The sequence below is a fragment of the Seriola lalandi genome, unplaced genomic scaffold (genome assembly GCF_002814215.2).
Source record: "Seriola lalandi dorsalis isolate HSWRI2012SDOR001 ecotype SW California unplaced genomic scaffold, Sedor1 jcf7180002054519, whole genome shotgun sequence".
Taxonomy (NCBI): domain Eukaryota; kingdom Metazoa; phylum Chordata; class Actinopteri; order Carangiformes; family Carangidae; genus Seriola; species Seriola lalandi.
The window spans coordinates 2,136,690-2,151,002 of NW_019525072.1; the positions used below are offsets into that span (position 1 = coordinate 2,136,690).

General features: G+C 43.9%; 1 protein-coding gene across 2 annotated transcripts in view; it reads right to left on the reverse strand.

The window, feature by feature from the left end:
* pde4a (phosphodiesterase 4A, cAMP-specific) overlaps positions 1-10,494 on the reverse strand; it is a 40,621-nt gene extending 30,127 nt beyond the window's left edge. The window contains exon 1 of one of the 2 annotated variants that reach the window (XM_087175953.1): positions 9,264-10,494. In XM_087175953.1, the coding sequence (XP_087032079.1) occupies positions 9,264-9,559 (296 nt within the window). In that variant the 5' untranslated portion in view covers positions 9,560-10,494. The remainder of the gene's footprint in view (positions 1-9,263) is intronic. The other variant, XM_023413793.2, reaches the window with a different exon arrangement.
* Positions 10,495-14,313: the final 3,819 nt, after the last annotated feature.

A 14,313-nucleotide genomic window follows, 5' to 3' on the forward strand; every position in this document is an offset into this window, starting at 1 on the left:
TTCATGATGATTTCAAGCCAGTGGACGGAACTTCGTGCCGGCACAATTTTATGGTGACAAATGCTTTACCATCATGATGAACACATCTTTAGGAGATGTGCCATGCCCTGTGGGGTGCAAAATGAGGACATTACACACACACACACACACACACACACACACACATATATATTTAAAAGCATGTAAACACACACACTAACACACTGATGCACAAGAAAATGTTCTTACATGGACTCTGTCTAGCACGCAGCAGCAGCCACACTCAATATCTTTCTTATACATATTGCAACACAGAATGGAAACTGAAATAAAGCTCAATAAAAACACTGGGAGCTGAGGCTGGTTTGGTTTAATCTCATTACAGTGAGAGCCCGAGGCTTCTCTCCCCCTATTTATAGCACCCTAAGAGAGAGAGGAGGGCCGTCGTTCATGTACACAACATCACTGGCCCGTGCACTCGCGGACGTGAGTGGCAAGGGACTCGACCAATCACAGACAGGTCTTGCATCAAATTTGATGTGACAAAATACACAATTGCCAGTGATCTGTGAAGACAACCGCCCTCGTTGTGTGTTCTCCAGACACATGCCCGCGTTCTCATTTGCCACGTTTACCTTCTGTTCCTCTCCGCTCTCCTTATCTTCACACCTTCTCCCCGGTGTCGGCTTCCCTCGTTCCACCTGTTTGATGCAAAGGAACGGGCTCAGGGGTTGTCTTATATTAAAGCAGGCTGCGCCTGTGTGCAGGGGAGCACCCACTTCTTTTTCTTCCTCTTCTGCTGCTGCTGCTGCTGTTGTTGCCGCTGCTGCAATTAAAGCAGAATCTTTTTTCACCGGTATCTTCTGGTGCTTTGACTGAGGGTGAGGATGAAAATGTGTAGAGTTGATCGAGCTGATTTTGGCTACTTTCCAGTTTGTGATTCTCGACTACGCTGATGCAAACACACATGAGGATGAGGTATCCTTGCTCAGGGACACTTTGAAACTTTTACTGGGCACTGACGGTGCTGTGGATTGCACCAGAAGCCTTTCAAGTTCTTCCCAAATAAAATGCCAGCAACAAAAATGAGATGCTCAGGGGAGAAAAGCTGCACAGAGTAAGAAAAGACTCAACTCTGATTTTCTTTAAGGAAAACTCTCACAACAATACCCCGAGTCCACACAAGTAATCATACAATAACCGCCTTGATACACACACAGAAAGAGAGAGAGAGAGCCCAGACTAAAGCCTCACTGTTGTTAATTACTTTGCCTTTGTTGGGGGTAAAATAAACCCCCCAGCCTTCAGCAGCATCATTAGAAATCTCATCCAGTCAGAGTTTTAATGGAGGATGTTACTGAAAGACTCCTGCTGTGGGCCTGGCCCAAGAAAAAAATACACATGCAATCTTCAAAAACAGCCAGATCTCAAACTGAAAAGTAGAGCATCAAGTGAAAATACCACCCTGAACCTTCAGGCCATGTTCCCCCCCCCCCTCTCTGCCCTCCAACAGCCTGGATGCTGAGTGTTAATGTGCGAACATGAACATGACCTACAAGAAATGGGCTCACTGCTCTGACAAGACAGGTTACGCTCACACTCTGATGTAGAAGAGGTCAGTAGCCGCAACAGAGGAAACAGAGGTGTGCATCAGCCTGTATACAACACCTTCAGTCGGCTATAAATCATAAGCTGCTTCATGCATTATGTAAAACTCTCAAGTGCTCCTGCAAACCTTGTTGCAGCTGCACAGATTGCCAGTTTTATTATGTATATATATATATATATATATATATATATATATATATATTCCTCACACAAACCTATTGCATCTGTTTTATTTTGGCGGGTCTCTGAATCATTCTGTTTCAGTGGCATAAATAATTATTTTCGACAGGAAGCAACACATGCAGTGCCTTCCTAAGCGCAAGCCCCAGCTGGCATCCACATATCACCAGCAACATAGAGCAAAAATATACTGTAGTGTGCACACATGTACTGTATCATGCACTGCACGTGTCATTGTTTCATATCAATAGGCAGCAATACACATTCAACACATGCCCTCATTGTGACATATATTTTTGAAAACGGAAGACTTTAAATTAAGTGAAAAATAGAATTATAACAAATGGAAGGGAAAATCTCCTATCTCAGGAGTAGTTGAAAAATGACATGCTCCTCTATCGGCTGAGAAAATTGGATTATTTCAAAACTGCTCAGTCGTGAAAGTAAAAACAAGCCTGCTGCTGTTCGTTTCTGAGCACTGTGGAGTGCATTTACTCACGTTGTGTACTTAAGCACGGTTTTGAGGTAGTTGTACTTTAATTTATGCTACTTTATATATCTACTCCAGTTTAGATGAAAGGGAAATAAAAAGCATAAAATCATCTCATAAAATATAATGTATTGTTATTAAACTGTCCATGAATACATAAAACATTAATTCATCAGTAATAATAATAATAAATAATAGTGTAACACTCACAGGAGCCATTTTTACACATTAAGTACTTTCACTTTTACAATACTTTTACATACTTGTCCTTACTGAAGTATTTTTACATCGTGGTATTGGTACTTTTACTGAAGCTAAGGTTTGGAAGAATTCCTCCATCGCTGCATACGACAGCCACAATTTCCATCCAACAACAGCCCAAATGACAATTAACATTTGCTGGCTGATTTGGTTTTCTGCTTTCCAAATTAGCACACTATGAAATATTTAGTGGCACATTCAGCGAGCTGTTGTGCTGTTGTTGTTTCCAATAGCACGCCGAATGTTATTTGCTGTTGTTTGCATCATTTTTCCAATCAAGCTCACACAACAACAGCAGAGCTGAGTCAGACCATGAATGGGTAACAACAAACCACTTCCTGTTATATTTCTGTCTCAGGCATACTTCATTTCTGTCAACACTGTCTTAGCACAAAGTGATGTCGGGGCGACATATGAAGAGTATTGAATGGCAGGACTGAACAAAGCCTTGGTCATATTTGCTGGGACTGTACAGTAAAGTCTTGTAACATGGTAAACCGTCTGTCCTTCTTCTCTAAACAGGACTGACACTCTTTACTCTTCCAGGGAAGGTGACGGTGCGCCAGTCATTTTTTGGTAAGGACACTGTCCCGGGGCAGGAGGTCTGGAAGTGATACCTCAGATGAGACACTGGCACTTGAACTCTTCATCTGTGTCTGTCTGTGCCAAGTGTGGTCTCCAGGTGCACTCATCCTTTTCAGCTCTGGTTTGCTATGAGTCTTTGATTTGAACTAGACTCTCTGTGCGCTCCCCTGACGCCCCTCACATTAGTCTGACATGGTGCTCTGCTCGACAGGTGTGTGCTGTTTGTTCTCTCGGTTCCACTGTCTGTGTGTGTGTGTGTGTGTGTGTGTGTGTGTGTGTGTGTGTGTGTGTGTGTGTGTGTGTGTGTGTGCGTGCGCGTGCATGCGTGCGTGCTGCACTGGCACACAGCTGACAGAGGGTTTGTCATTCTCAGTCATTTCAGGCAGTTCTGCGCCCAAGACAGCAGCCTAAAGCACATTTCAGCAGGGTCGCCCCCTCCGTGGCGTCACTCTGTGCCGCAGCATCAAAGACCGCCGGCTGTTACTGAATTGTGGTGGACGTGGTATCCCTGTTCACACGTCTACCTTGGAAGGAAATCTCCCACAGAACAAGCATCATATTACAGTTTCCCCTCAAGCAGAGCTGTTTGCTGAGAGGTGAAAGCCTACCACTTATTTTGAAATTGAATGTGCTGCACATTTTGACATTTAAATTCTCCTGAGTCTCAGCAATGAAGACCCTTTTCTTGGTTTGAAGTGGGCGACTTGATTACACTAAAAAGGATTTTTTTCCTTTTAGTCCCTCTTAGAGCCTATGGGCTCAAAGCATTAAATACTATTTCTAGTACTAAAAAGCTTTATTTTTGTGTCAGACAAAAAGAAATGAGAGGAAAAGTTCATCCTGAATGGTTTTTAGCATGTATTTTCATCTCTCGGCATAATTATTAACTGTTTTTTCCCTCAAATAGACTGCTCTTTGATGCGCAGGCCTGTTTTAAACTCCCTCTTTAATGGCAGCTGATTGCGAGCCATATGATGAAGGTGTTTGTGTCTGCTCTGCCCTTGAAGTCTGTGATATTTCAAGAAACCGCTAGAGCAAGAAGACTGAAAAAAATACATCCGTGTAAAATACCTTTAAGGAGAAGGCTATAGGAAGAGACGAGGCACTGCGCACTGTCAGTGGTGGGCAGTTCATTCCACCACTGGGGATACTAAGGTTTGAGATTCAGATATGGCTTCGAGGGGGGAAAAGACTCTGCAAGCAGTTGATGATCTCAGTGGACAAGAGAGGGAGAGTGGGATGAAAATGATAGATTTATGACAGAGAAGCTGTGTGTTAATGCCGCTGTAAGCAAGAACAAGGCTATCACAGACAATCTCAGAAGCTACAGGGAACCAGCAAGACAGGCCACACAATAGGGAGACAAAGCAGAGAACAGAAATAGAGATGGAATCAATAGTCCCCATTTACACCGGGGTGAAATGAAGCGCTGAGAGAATAGAGGATCAAAAAGAGAGAAATGCAGCAATCAGACTGTATTTTTTATGGACAAAAGAGTGATTCAAACAATATTATTAGATAAGAAAAAAATGCCCAGTATGAGGCTTATCATAATCAAAATCGACATCCTGAGAGAGGCAGAGGGAACATAATGAAATGTGGCAGAAAGCTCCATGAAGGCTACTGTATTTAATGGACATGAACATGACATGGAAGGAGAGAGAGAATGGAGATGGATGTTGTTGTTGCAGAAAAATATGTGAGCAGACTAGTTGCATTAATCAGGAAGATATTTGAGGGTAACAGGTGGACTTGTTTGCAACTTGGTTTTTTGATGGCATGGCTCACTTTGTTTGCTCGTGCTGGGATTCTTGCCCATCCACACTTGTCAACAGAAAAAAACAAAATGAAAAAAACAAACAAAAAAAAATCAGTGTGAAATTAATTAAAATGCAAAGATGCCAAGGTTTCCAGACAATTCACGGGGCAAACTGACTGTGCTAAATGTGGTTAGCAGTGGCCTCAGTATCTGAGGAACCTGTGAGGGAACTACTGAGTCCTCCAGTGAGACCAATTGATGAGCAGAGAACAAACACAAAAAGGGGCCTTGGACGAGAGCCGCATACATTCCCTTCGAGCGTGCAACCTGTTTGGTGTCACTGCTAAAAGATCTCAGAGGGATTTTTTACCTGAGGTTTCTGGGATCCGCCTGAGCCAACCAAAAGTGAGCGCCGTTCCAGTGCATGAACTGCCTCCAGATACTAATTAGCGCTGAGAGAAGAGAGAAAGCACCGTGTATTCACAGAAGAGCGCAATCTGTAGCTTAAACAGATGGTTCCACTACACAAATGAGATAAGAGGTCTATTACTTAACACTATTAAGACACATTTGTTGGGATAATTCCTGAATACACTCTGCATGAGACTTTTTGTTTCTGGAGTGTAGAAATGTAAATGTATGATCAACAACAAAATACAGCTGTTGTGGTAATTAACTGGAGCTGTACCTCATTATGAACTAAATTATTATGGCAGCCGGCCAGTCAGGCAGGAAGAAAGAGAAGCTTACAAATCAACACTGGATGCAGCGTGGGGAGAGAAAAAAAGGTGTAAAGTATGCATGAGGTGGTAGGTGAGGGAGGGAGAGAGAGAGGGAGGGAGGCTTCGGATAGAAAAATTGTTGCTGAGGACTGAACAGGAAACTGGCTCTGCGCTGTGATTAAACTCGGCAGACTTCACTTCTTCAGCAGCGGAACATTAATATTCACTTATTCACCTTATAAACACACAAGCCATAATGCACATCCAGTGGGATCTGCCACACACTGGCAACTTATGCAGTCAAGCCCATTGAGTGCCTGTATGCTTTGCCTTTTTTGGGTAAATGAAATCTATTCTACGAATGCACAAAACATGTAACCATAGCAACAGAATTGCAGGAAGAGCTGTTACTCGTTCGGTGTCAGTCATTCATTTTCGTGTTGGAACTTCCCAGAGCGTATTGGGCATGGGACCTGATGACTGATACGCTCGTATTAGCATCCTCTGACAAAAAAGACGGTCGAACAAAAGACACCGGGGGTGGGAAGAGGAGGCAGACTGACACTCTTTGGGGGGAAGCTGATTGCCACTAAGACTGCCATTTCGTGGGATACAACACAGAGACAGAAATAGACAAGTGAAAACAGACGCAGACAATGATTCTCCAAACAATTATGCAGAACAACACCCAGAATCCCTCTTGTACGCCACCCATCCCTGGATTGGTGACTGTTGGGAGTGCTTCATTTTCAAAAGCAGCTGTATCAATTACAGTAACATGGCACGAACTGTTTTTCTCTGAACCTTGTTCGAAAACAATTTCAGCAGCAGCTCTCGGGCTGATGATCTTTAAAGCCTCCAGATGAGGTCTTTACCCACTCTTCGGTGATTGAACGGCCTGCTTCCCTGAGACACTAAGGTCATCTGCTGCATTGATCAGCGCCAAACCAATCAAAGACCAATAACTCTTTCCAGTCTCAAACAACAGTCACTTCATGTTCCCTAGCTAATAAATGTCATCTTACAGTATTTGTCATTATAATGGCAAAATCGTGTTTGTACAAAGCTGAAAATATTAATAATGTATCCTTGATTCATATCTTTGAATAGAAAAACCTCAGCAGGAGAATAGCAAGCCTCAATTTTTGCTTAAAACCATTGTTTGTTGATTGAATCGATCCTAACATCGTCAATATGAGCAGGATTTAGGGTGCAACTGCTGGCTCTCGCATGTCTTTTGACATACTTTCGATATTTACACACAGACGTCGAGTGCATGTAAATAAAAGCATTCAGCAGTAGTGAGAGCAGATGTCATCGGAGCTGCCTTCCATAGGCCGGACTAAATGCAAGTTATCCTTGAGCTAAAGACTCAGAGCTGCTGGATCCGCAAAGATGTTCATAAAGCCTGATAAATCGAGATGAGATGCGGCGTCCAGCTCGAAGCGTCCTCTATTCAGACACTAGAGGCCGAACATACAGTGGCTGTAATATGTGAAAAGAATGAAAATAATATCAACACAATGGAAATCCCTCAGGCCTCCCACTGATATGAAGACAGATAAAACAAGGCCTATTGCTATCCATATGGGCTATAGGTCAGACACTAACCTGTGCACAGCCCACTCATGAATACCTCCACACACACACACACACACACACACACACACACACACACACACACAAACACACAGTGTGTGCAGCATTTCAGCACTACTCATGACACACAACATTCATCTACCAGCCTCCATTCCTCCATGCACCCTCCTTCCTGATCAGTGTGTAGCACAAACACCCACAGATAGTACACATCACCTCACGGATGTGCTAAGGCACAGACACAAACATGAACACACACACACACACACACACACACACACACAGACACACAGTTGGAGCCAGCTTGTCGGAATCAAATTACCTCTCTCTCTTTCTCTCTCTCTCCCTCTCTCTCTCCCTCCCTCCCTTTCTATCTCTCTCTCTCTCTCTCCCTCCCTCTCTCTCTCTCTCTCCCTCCCTCCCTCTCTCTCTCTCTCTCTCTGCCCTCTCATGGTTTGCCGCCCACAGAAGGAGAAGGGCAGGCAGAGTCAGTCCCAATGCACTAAAGATTGGACTGCCTCAGTGTGTGTCCTGGGGACTAAAACACAAATCGGCCCTTCCTCCAGTCAGCTGGAATTGGCCCTTCTCCCAGGGGCCTGCCAGGAAGGCCGTCTGTGGCATTGGAAGAAAAAAAATGAAAGAAAGATGACAAACAATAACGGGAGAAAAAAAAAGGACCCCAACAGTCCTTTGCGAGACCCGCCACACTCAAGTGTTATTACTCTAATAATCACCTTGTTTAATGTGTTACTCATGTGGAAGGAGCACATTGGGGCTTCATCAGTGACTGGGAGAAGGTGAGGGGGATAATAAGGGAGACCAACATGGTAATTCTTCCACTTGCAAGAACGTCTGGGGGTTTCAGGCCACATAAAGGACAGAGTGGAAGATAGAGCAAACTGGAAACATTTACTGTTTTAACTTTCTCTCACAGAAACAGGGATAGTCCCGCCCCCTTTAATTACAAAAGTGAGTCAGATTAAGAGCCAACCTCACTCCTACCCATGTTGTACATGCTTAACTTCTTAGATATTCTCTAAAATGTGCCCTGCTATACAGAGAAGAAGCTGTTTAACAATAAAAACACATCCAGGTGCTGCAGTCGGTGTCTTGATAAATGGAGCAATTGTTGTGTAAGGACAAACTTATCATATCAGAATTTTACTGTTCCATGACTCATTTGATTATCTGCCTTTAATCCAATCTGCTTGATAAACATGCATCATGTAATTTGATTTAATTGCTGGTAGAGTTGTTGGCTGATGGAGTTTTGAAGCATCATGTAATTCTTTGTCTCCAGTGTCTGTCAATGTCCTCTCCCTAATGCGGTGAATTTTTCAACTGTCATGTCTGATCAGAGCAGCCGTGGTGTGCCAGTTAGAAACTATCTGTGTGACACTCCTGCACACAAAGGTCCAGGTAGCACTTCATAACTTTGTCACATCTTATTTAGAGCAGGGGGGAGTCTCTTTTCACCTCATTCACCACACCTTGGAGGTCAGAGGTCAGGATCAGCTACTCTTGGAGTCAAGAGACTCCCAGCCTGGCTGGAGGACACTTGAGCAAAGTGAAACCTAAACAGAGACATAAACTTTTGGTGCTTGGCGCACTGGGTCCCAGACCTCCCTATGCAAACAAGCTGATAAAGGCCTGGACTGGAGCGCGCGCACGGTGGCAAATATCTCAGTCCTGCACGCATGGACGCACCCACTAGACCTTTGGTGCCATTAAACCTACTATGGCTTGTTTCTCCTATCGACCACATGTAACATGCGGACGCTCTTAAAAATGTTACTGGTATTTACAGATGCTGCTCCTGTGTTTCGAGTGGGCGGTCTGGTTTGCGCTTCATACCCATCTGACACAGTCTATCCAAAGACGCATAACGCATCAGCACCGAAAACCCACGCGTCCCGCCTCCCGATAGAAAGCGCCTCACATCAGTTAACCCTTCAGGCACACTGCGTTATTACGCACTCATTAAAATGCCCCCACCCCCTCCCGTTTACGCATATGCCTTGTGGGCTGTCATGGGCTATTATTGGGATGTTTGGAATGCACACCTCTCTCTCTCGCCTACCGTTTATTCCCGACGCAATTTCCGATGGATGTGTTTGTGGTCCCGTGGAAAGAGGATGGCCAGGACATCCGAGACTTTTTCAGTCCTGGTCTGTCGCTGGTATCCACGGCGTCGGAGCGCTCAATGTGCCGGTGGTGATGTCGGTCGGTGTCGGAGTACCCCCGGTGTTTGATTTTAATCGGGGTCCGGGGTTGTCTCCAGAGATGCTGCGGAGGCTTCAGAGTCGCCTGTCCTTCCCGGGGAACCGGGAGCGACAGAGACAGGCTCTTCTTCGAGCATGGTGGTGGTTCCATCATAGTGCAAAAAATTAAGATCCCTTTTTAACTTATTGATTAGATAATATGGCTGTATTCTTTTATTTCAAGCACAAAAGCAAAACGGTTCATGTCCCTCTCTGCCACTTGATTTCTGAGCGAACAAATCAAAGTGACCAAGTCCAGCACAGCCCAGATCTGAAGCTTGTTTTCTGAATAACATCAAAAACTGTCACAGTGCTAATCTGACAAATCATCCAAGAATGATTAATCTCATTGTTTTCAGTGGTGATCAGTTTGAATTCAGCCCAGAATCTCCGCTCTGCCCTGATCCTCACCAGTCCTGGGTTTAGGTGACGAGACACCGGTCCTGCTGCTTCTCCTGAAGTTTGACGCCTCGTCGCCCATGGCGCACAGCCGGATGACTGTATTTATTTTACAGAATTTATTGCTTTTTATCAGCCACTTATTGCAGAGACACACAGACGTGCAGACACACGGCGCTGGCTTTTCTGTCTGTGTGTGTATGTGTGCTGTGGTATTATTGCTGCCCTTATGTTTTTCAGCTGAGCTGAATTTTCCAATCAATTTCCATAAAAGTACTCAAATCTATCACGGTTCGTGTAGAGCTACGGCGTCTCTGCGGGCGCACACACCGCTGAAGTCTCCAGTAATTCCTCCATGGAGATGTTTGATCCAATCATTTCAGTAAGATGTTAAACTGGACTCAGTAACCATCCCTCTTCAGTAAATCAGGATATTCTGAAGAATGGTTGGATATGTCCAAAAAACACAAGCGATCCTTTGTTCTTTGCTGTCCAGACTTCTCTTCTTCAGGGTTTTGTTTTGTCAGAATGCATCACTAAAAGACACAAACTGATAATTGCGGAGATTCAGTCATCCTGCTCAGTGTGGGCCATTATCTTCCCATCCTCATATTTGCTGGAGTTCGACGACAAACATTGGCTTCACCACCACCACCACCTCTCTCTCTCTCCCTCACTCTCGCTCTCTCTCTCCCTCTGTCTCTCTCACTCTCGCTCTCTCTGTCTCTCTCTCTCTCTCTCCCTCACTCTCACTCTCTCTCTCCCTCTCTCCCTCTGTCTCTCTCTCTCTTCCTCTCTCTCTCTCTCCCTCACTCTCGCTCTCTGTCTCTCTCTCTCTCTTCCTCTCTCTCTCTCTCCCTCACTCTCGCTCTCTCTCTCCCCTGTCTCTCTTTCTCTCTCTCTTCCTCACTCTCTCTCTCTCTCTCTCCCTCTCTCTCTCTCCCTCTCTCGGTGAGTCCAGTCTCTCTATGTGGTGGTTGGTTGGTTGGGTGGTTGTTCTCTTCAGTAATTTGTCAGCACTGGAGGCTTTTGAACCTCTTACGCGCTCATCTATCATGTTTTTTCCCCCGTATATTTCCTTGGCAGAAAACAAACACAACAAATTGCTTAAACGATGTCAGCTGGGGCAGAGAGGTTCATAACAGGCATGACATCCAAAAACACCACTGTTCATCATTTTACCTATTTGTAGCTGAACAGTGTCACTTTGACTTACAGAGGCCAAGCCTGAGGAGTACTAGCTACTACATTTCCACATTGGAGCCCTCTGGAGTGACTACACCTTCCGGTCCTCCCCATTGCGCCCCAGCATCCAATGCGGTATTTTTGTAGAAGGGGAACAAAAGTAAAAAATTATCCTGTTGCTCATGGGCGCTGCAGAGGGGAAGCGCATTGTTGGGTTAAAGGTCTTATTCCCACCAGGGGCCACCACAGCTAAAGGTACTGTTAACACTTCGGATGGCAGCATGTGACTGGTGACATTCATGACAATGTGCTGACAGTGTTCAGTGTTCTGCTGTGCATTTTAAATGATGTAGAAATCAGATGTCACTTTAGGTCAGCTGGTAGCCTACTGGATAGTTCAGCTTTGCAGGCGCTTACATGCTATTATTATTAGCACATTCGTAATTACTTGAAATCTATAACAAAAATATAATATAATATATTGGCAAAAGAAAAGAAAAGACTAAAGATGATGCTCGCTCACCAAGTGATGGGTTAATATCAAGATGTACAAGTTGATTTCTTCACCAGAGCATAAGGCAAGTACTCTATGTTAGCTTTGCCTTATCACGTTTAAATAATCTTTAAATAGCTGGAAATTAAAATTTACCATAATAGATTCTACTGTTCGTTTTCACTTTTACACATTCACACCATTTAGCTGCAGTCAAACACTCAGCGTCGGGGCTGCCTTCATTAAATTAAGCTTGTTCTTGATTGCAGGTGTCAAACACCTGGGTCAGACTGTAATCAAGGTGCAGCTGCGGTCTAGGGAATGTGTAGTTCAATGACATTAAGGAGTTTGCAGGTGTGTTAACCTTTACACTGGAGGACTTTGTATATGAATGTGATTCGGTTGTGTCGAGTACGAGCGGGTTCTCCTGAATCGTTTCCCCAGCTTTAGATGGAAAGCAATAGCTCTTCAAAAGCAGGAGTTTTTTTTTTTTAAATGCTATTGCTTGAAGCGATTCAGACACTGAGAAAAGATGCCTCTCAGACATTTCCTGGTGGTGATGCAGCCCACCAGGAAGCAACACGCTGGCTGAACTCATTACAGCCTCATCCTCTGCTGACCTGGAAGCGCCTTCAGGTTTCCCTGAAAAGAGCTAGAGGAGGCTGCTGGGAAACAGGACATCTGGGCTGCTTTGCATTTTGCCACTGGTGACCCTGACACAGATAGGGAGCTAAAAAAAATAGAGCGACTGATGTTTTGATGTACTGTAAACTTCTCCGAGTTGCTGCTGCTGCTGCTGCTCTTCTTCCCCTGTCAGCAACCCTGGATACTTTCAGGAGTGATGCTCTGAATAATATAAATAGTGGTGCTGATAGTTAAAAATTGCTGAGTGGAACATCTTGGTGCCAACATACTCTGATGCTCAAAAACTATTGCTAGACACACACATTATAAGTGCTATGCATGAGGTATGACAAGCAAGGCAGCAAAGAAGGTGTTACAGCAAACGGCATCAAAAAAAAAGAGATGGCGCTCCAGATTGTAATAACTTTAATAAAGCCATAGAACCGCTTCAGTCCCACTCATAGACTCCATCCAATGCTGACTGGCTGAACTACAGCGCGGGAAGATCCACCCTCAGGCCTCACACCTCAGGCCAGTTGGGCTTATTAGCCAGAGGCCACCAGAGACAAGTGGCCAGTGTGCGCTGTACGTATCGCACTGCACTGTAGAGGGGAAAAGGCTGTACTGGAGAAGCAGTGGTGCCACTAAGAATGAACTAAAAGTCAAATTTTTCCATGGGGTCCTCTGAAAGCATTCCCTCACTTCTCTGTAGCGGTGGTGCCTCCGCTCTGATAGATTGGAACAGAAGGGAAGGATGTGACCAGAAAGAAATGGAGGACAGATCGAGCAAATATCTATGAACACTAATGAATAGGAAAAATAGGTATATATACATATATATATATATATATATATATATATATATGTCAAAATATTCCCTGTATTCTGACAAGAAATCAACACCTTCATCCAAACCCTCACATATCTAGTGGTTTTTTGGATAAACAAGTGCAGTAACCATAAAGAGACTCGTGGTCAAAACCACTAAATCAACTATTTGGTTTTCTGTAGCCTCACAGCGCAGTGAGCGCAGTTAGAGACTGTTAGTCTGGTTTCTATCTATACTCTAATTACTGGCTTTAGAAATAGACTGTTGTTTCCCTCTTGTCCACATGCTTTTTCACTCTTTTCCTTTCTGCCTCAGCCTCAATTAAATCATTATTTCATCCTGTGCTTAGGTCGGGCTGAGGAAAAAACATACTGCTGTTGCCTTTTCTGTGTGATGTGTCTGATGTAAAGAAATATTGCTTTGAGCTATGATTTTGAACTTCAAAGTAAAAGGGCTACATTAGCGCTAGATTGAATAGCTAAGTGACAATGTGAACATGTAGCTTTAGTTGAATATCATCATCACCATATTATAAATGAAGTACCACCAAGGTAATCTGCATTAGCCTGGTTCTGGCAGTGACCAACAACGATTGCCTCAAGGACTTAAAAGTATTCAAATCATCACGATCATAAAATACTTTCCTCAATCATGTAGAGTGATTTAAAGTGATGTATCTTTAGGGAAGAACAGCAGCATTATAAAATGGAGATGAGCTGCAAAAGCTTGGCAGAGGTACGTGCAGAAGCTCTGCAGTAGTTCAGGTTCAACAGAAAAGCATTAATCATTTTGTCTGTGTCTTTAAAAGCCAGGGTAGGCCTAATTTTAGAAGTGTTTTCTCAGCTGAGTAGAAAAAAAAGTGAAATTGAACTTGCTTTTTTGTTTGTTGCAGTCTTTAAAAATGGGTTAAATATGGCAAGTTGAAAATGTCAAGTCGTTGAGGGTCTTGTTGCTGACTTATGCAAATTTATTGAAGAGGGAGTCGGAGAATCTCGATGTTGACGTGTATGTCTGAAGTGCAGTCTGCGTGTCTGGATTTGTTATAGCTTTGAGGAATATCTGAGGACGACATGCAGGTTGAACACAATCAGAAACCTTAACTGTGGGTTTCCTCTCAACAGGAATGACAAATTGAATCATACAGCAAGCATCTCTGCAGGGTTCACACTCTTACATTTGCACGTAATTTACATCCTACTGAGCTTAAAAATGAAAAGAGTGTAATGCGCCCATTGACCCTGAATTACTTACAAAATGACATAATGTTTTGCTTGCATATGCACATGTCTTCAGCCTAGCTTATAGTTTTAATACCATCGTCATATGAGGTCTGATGTTA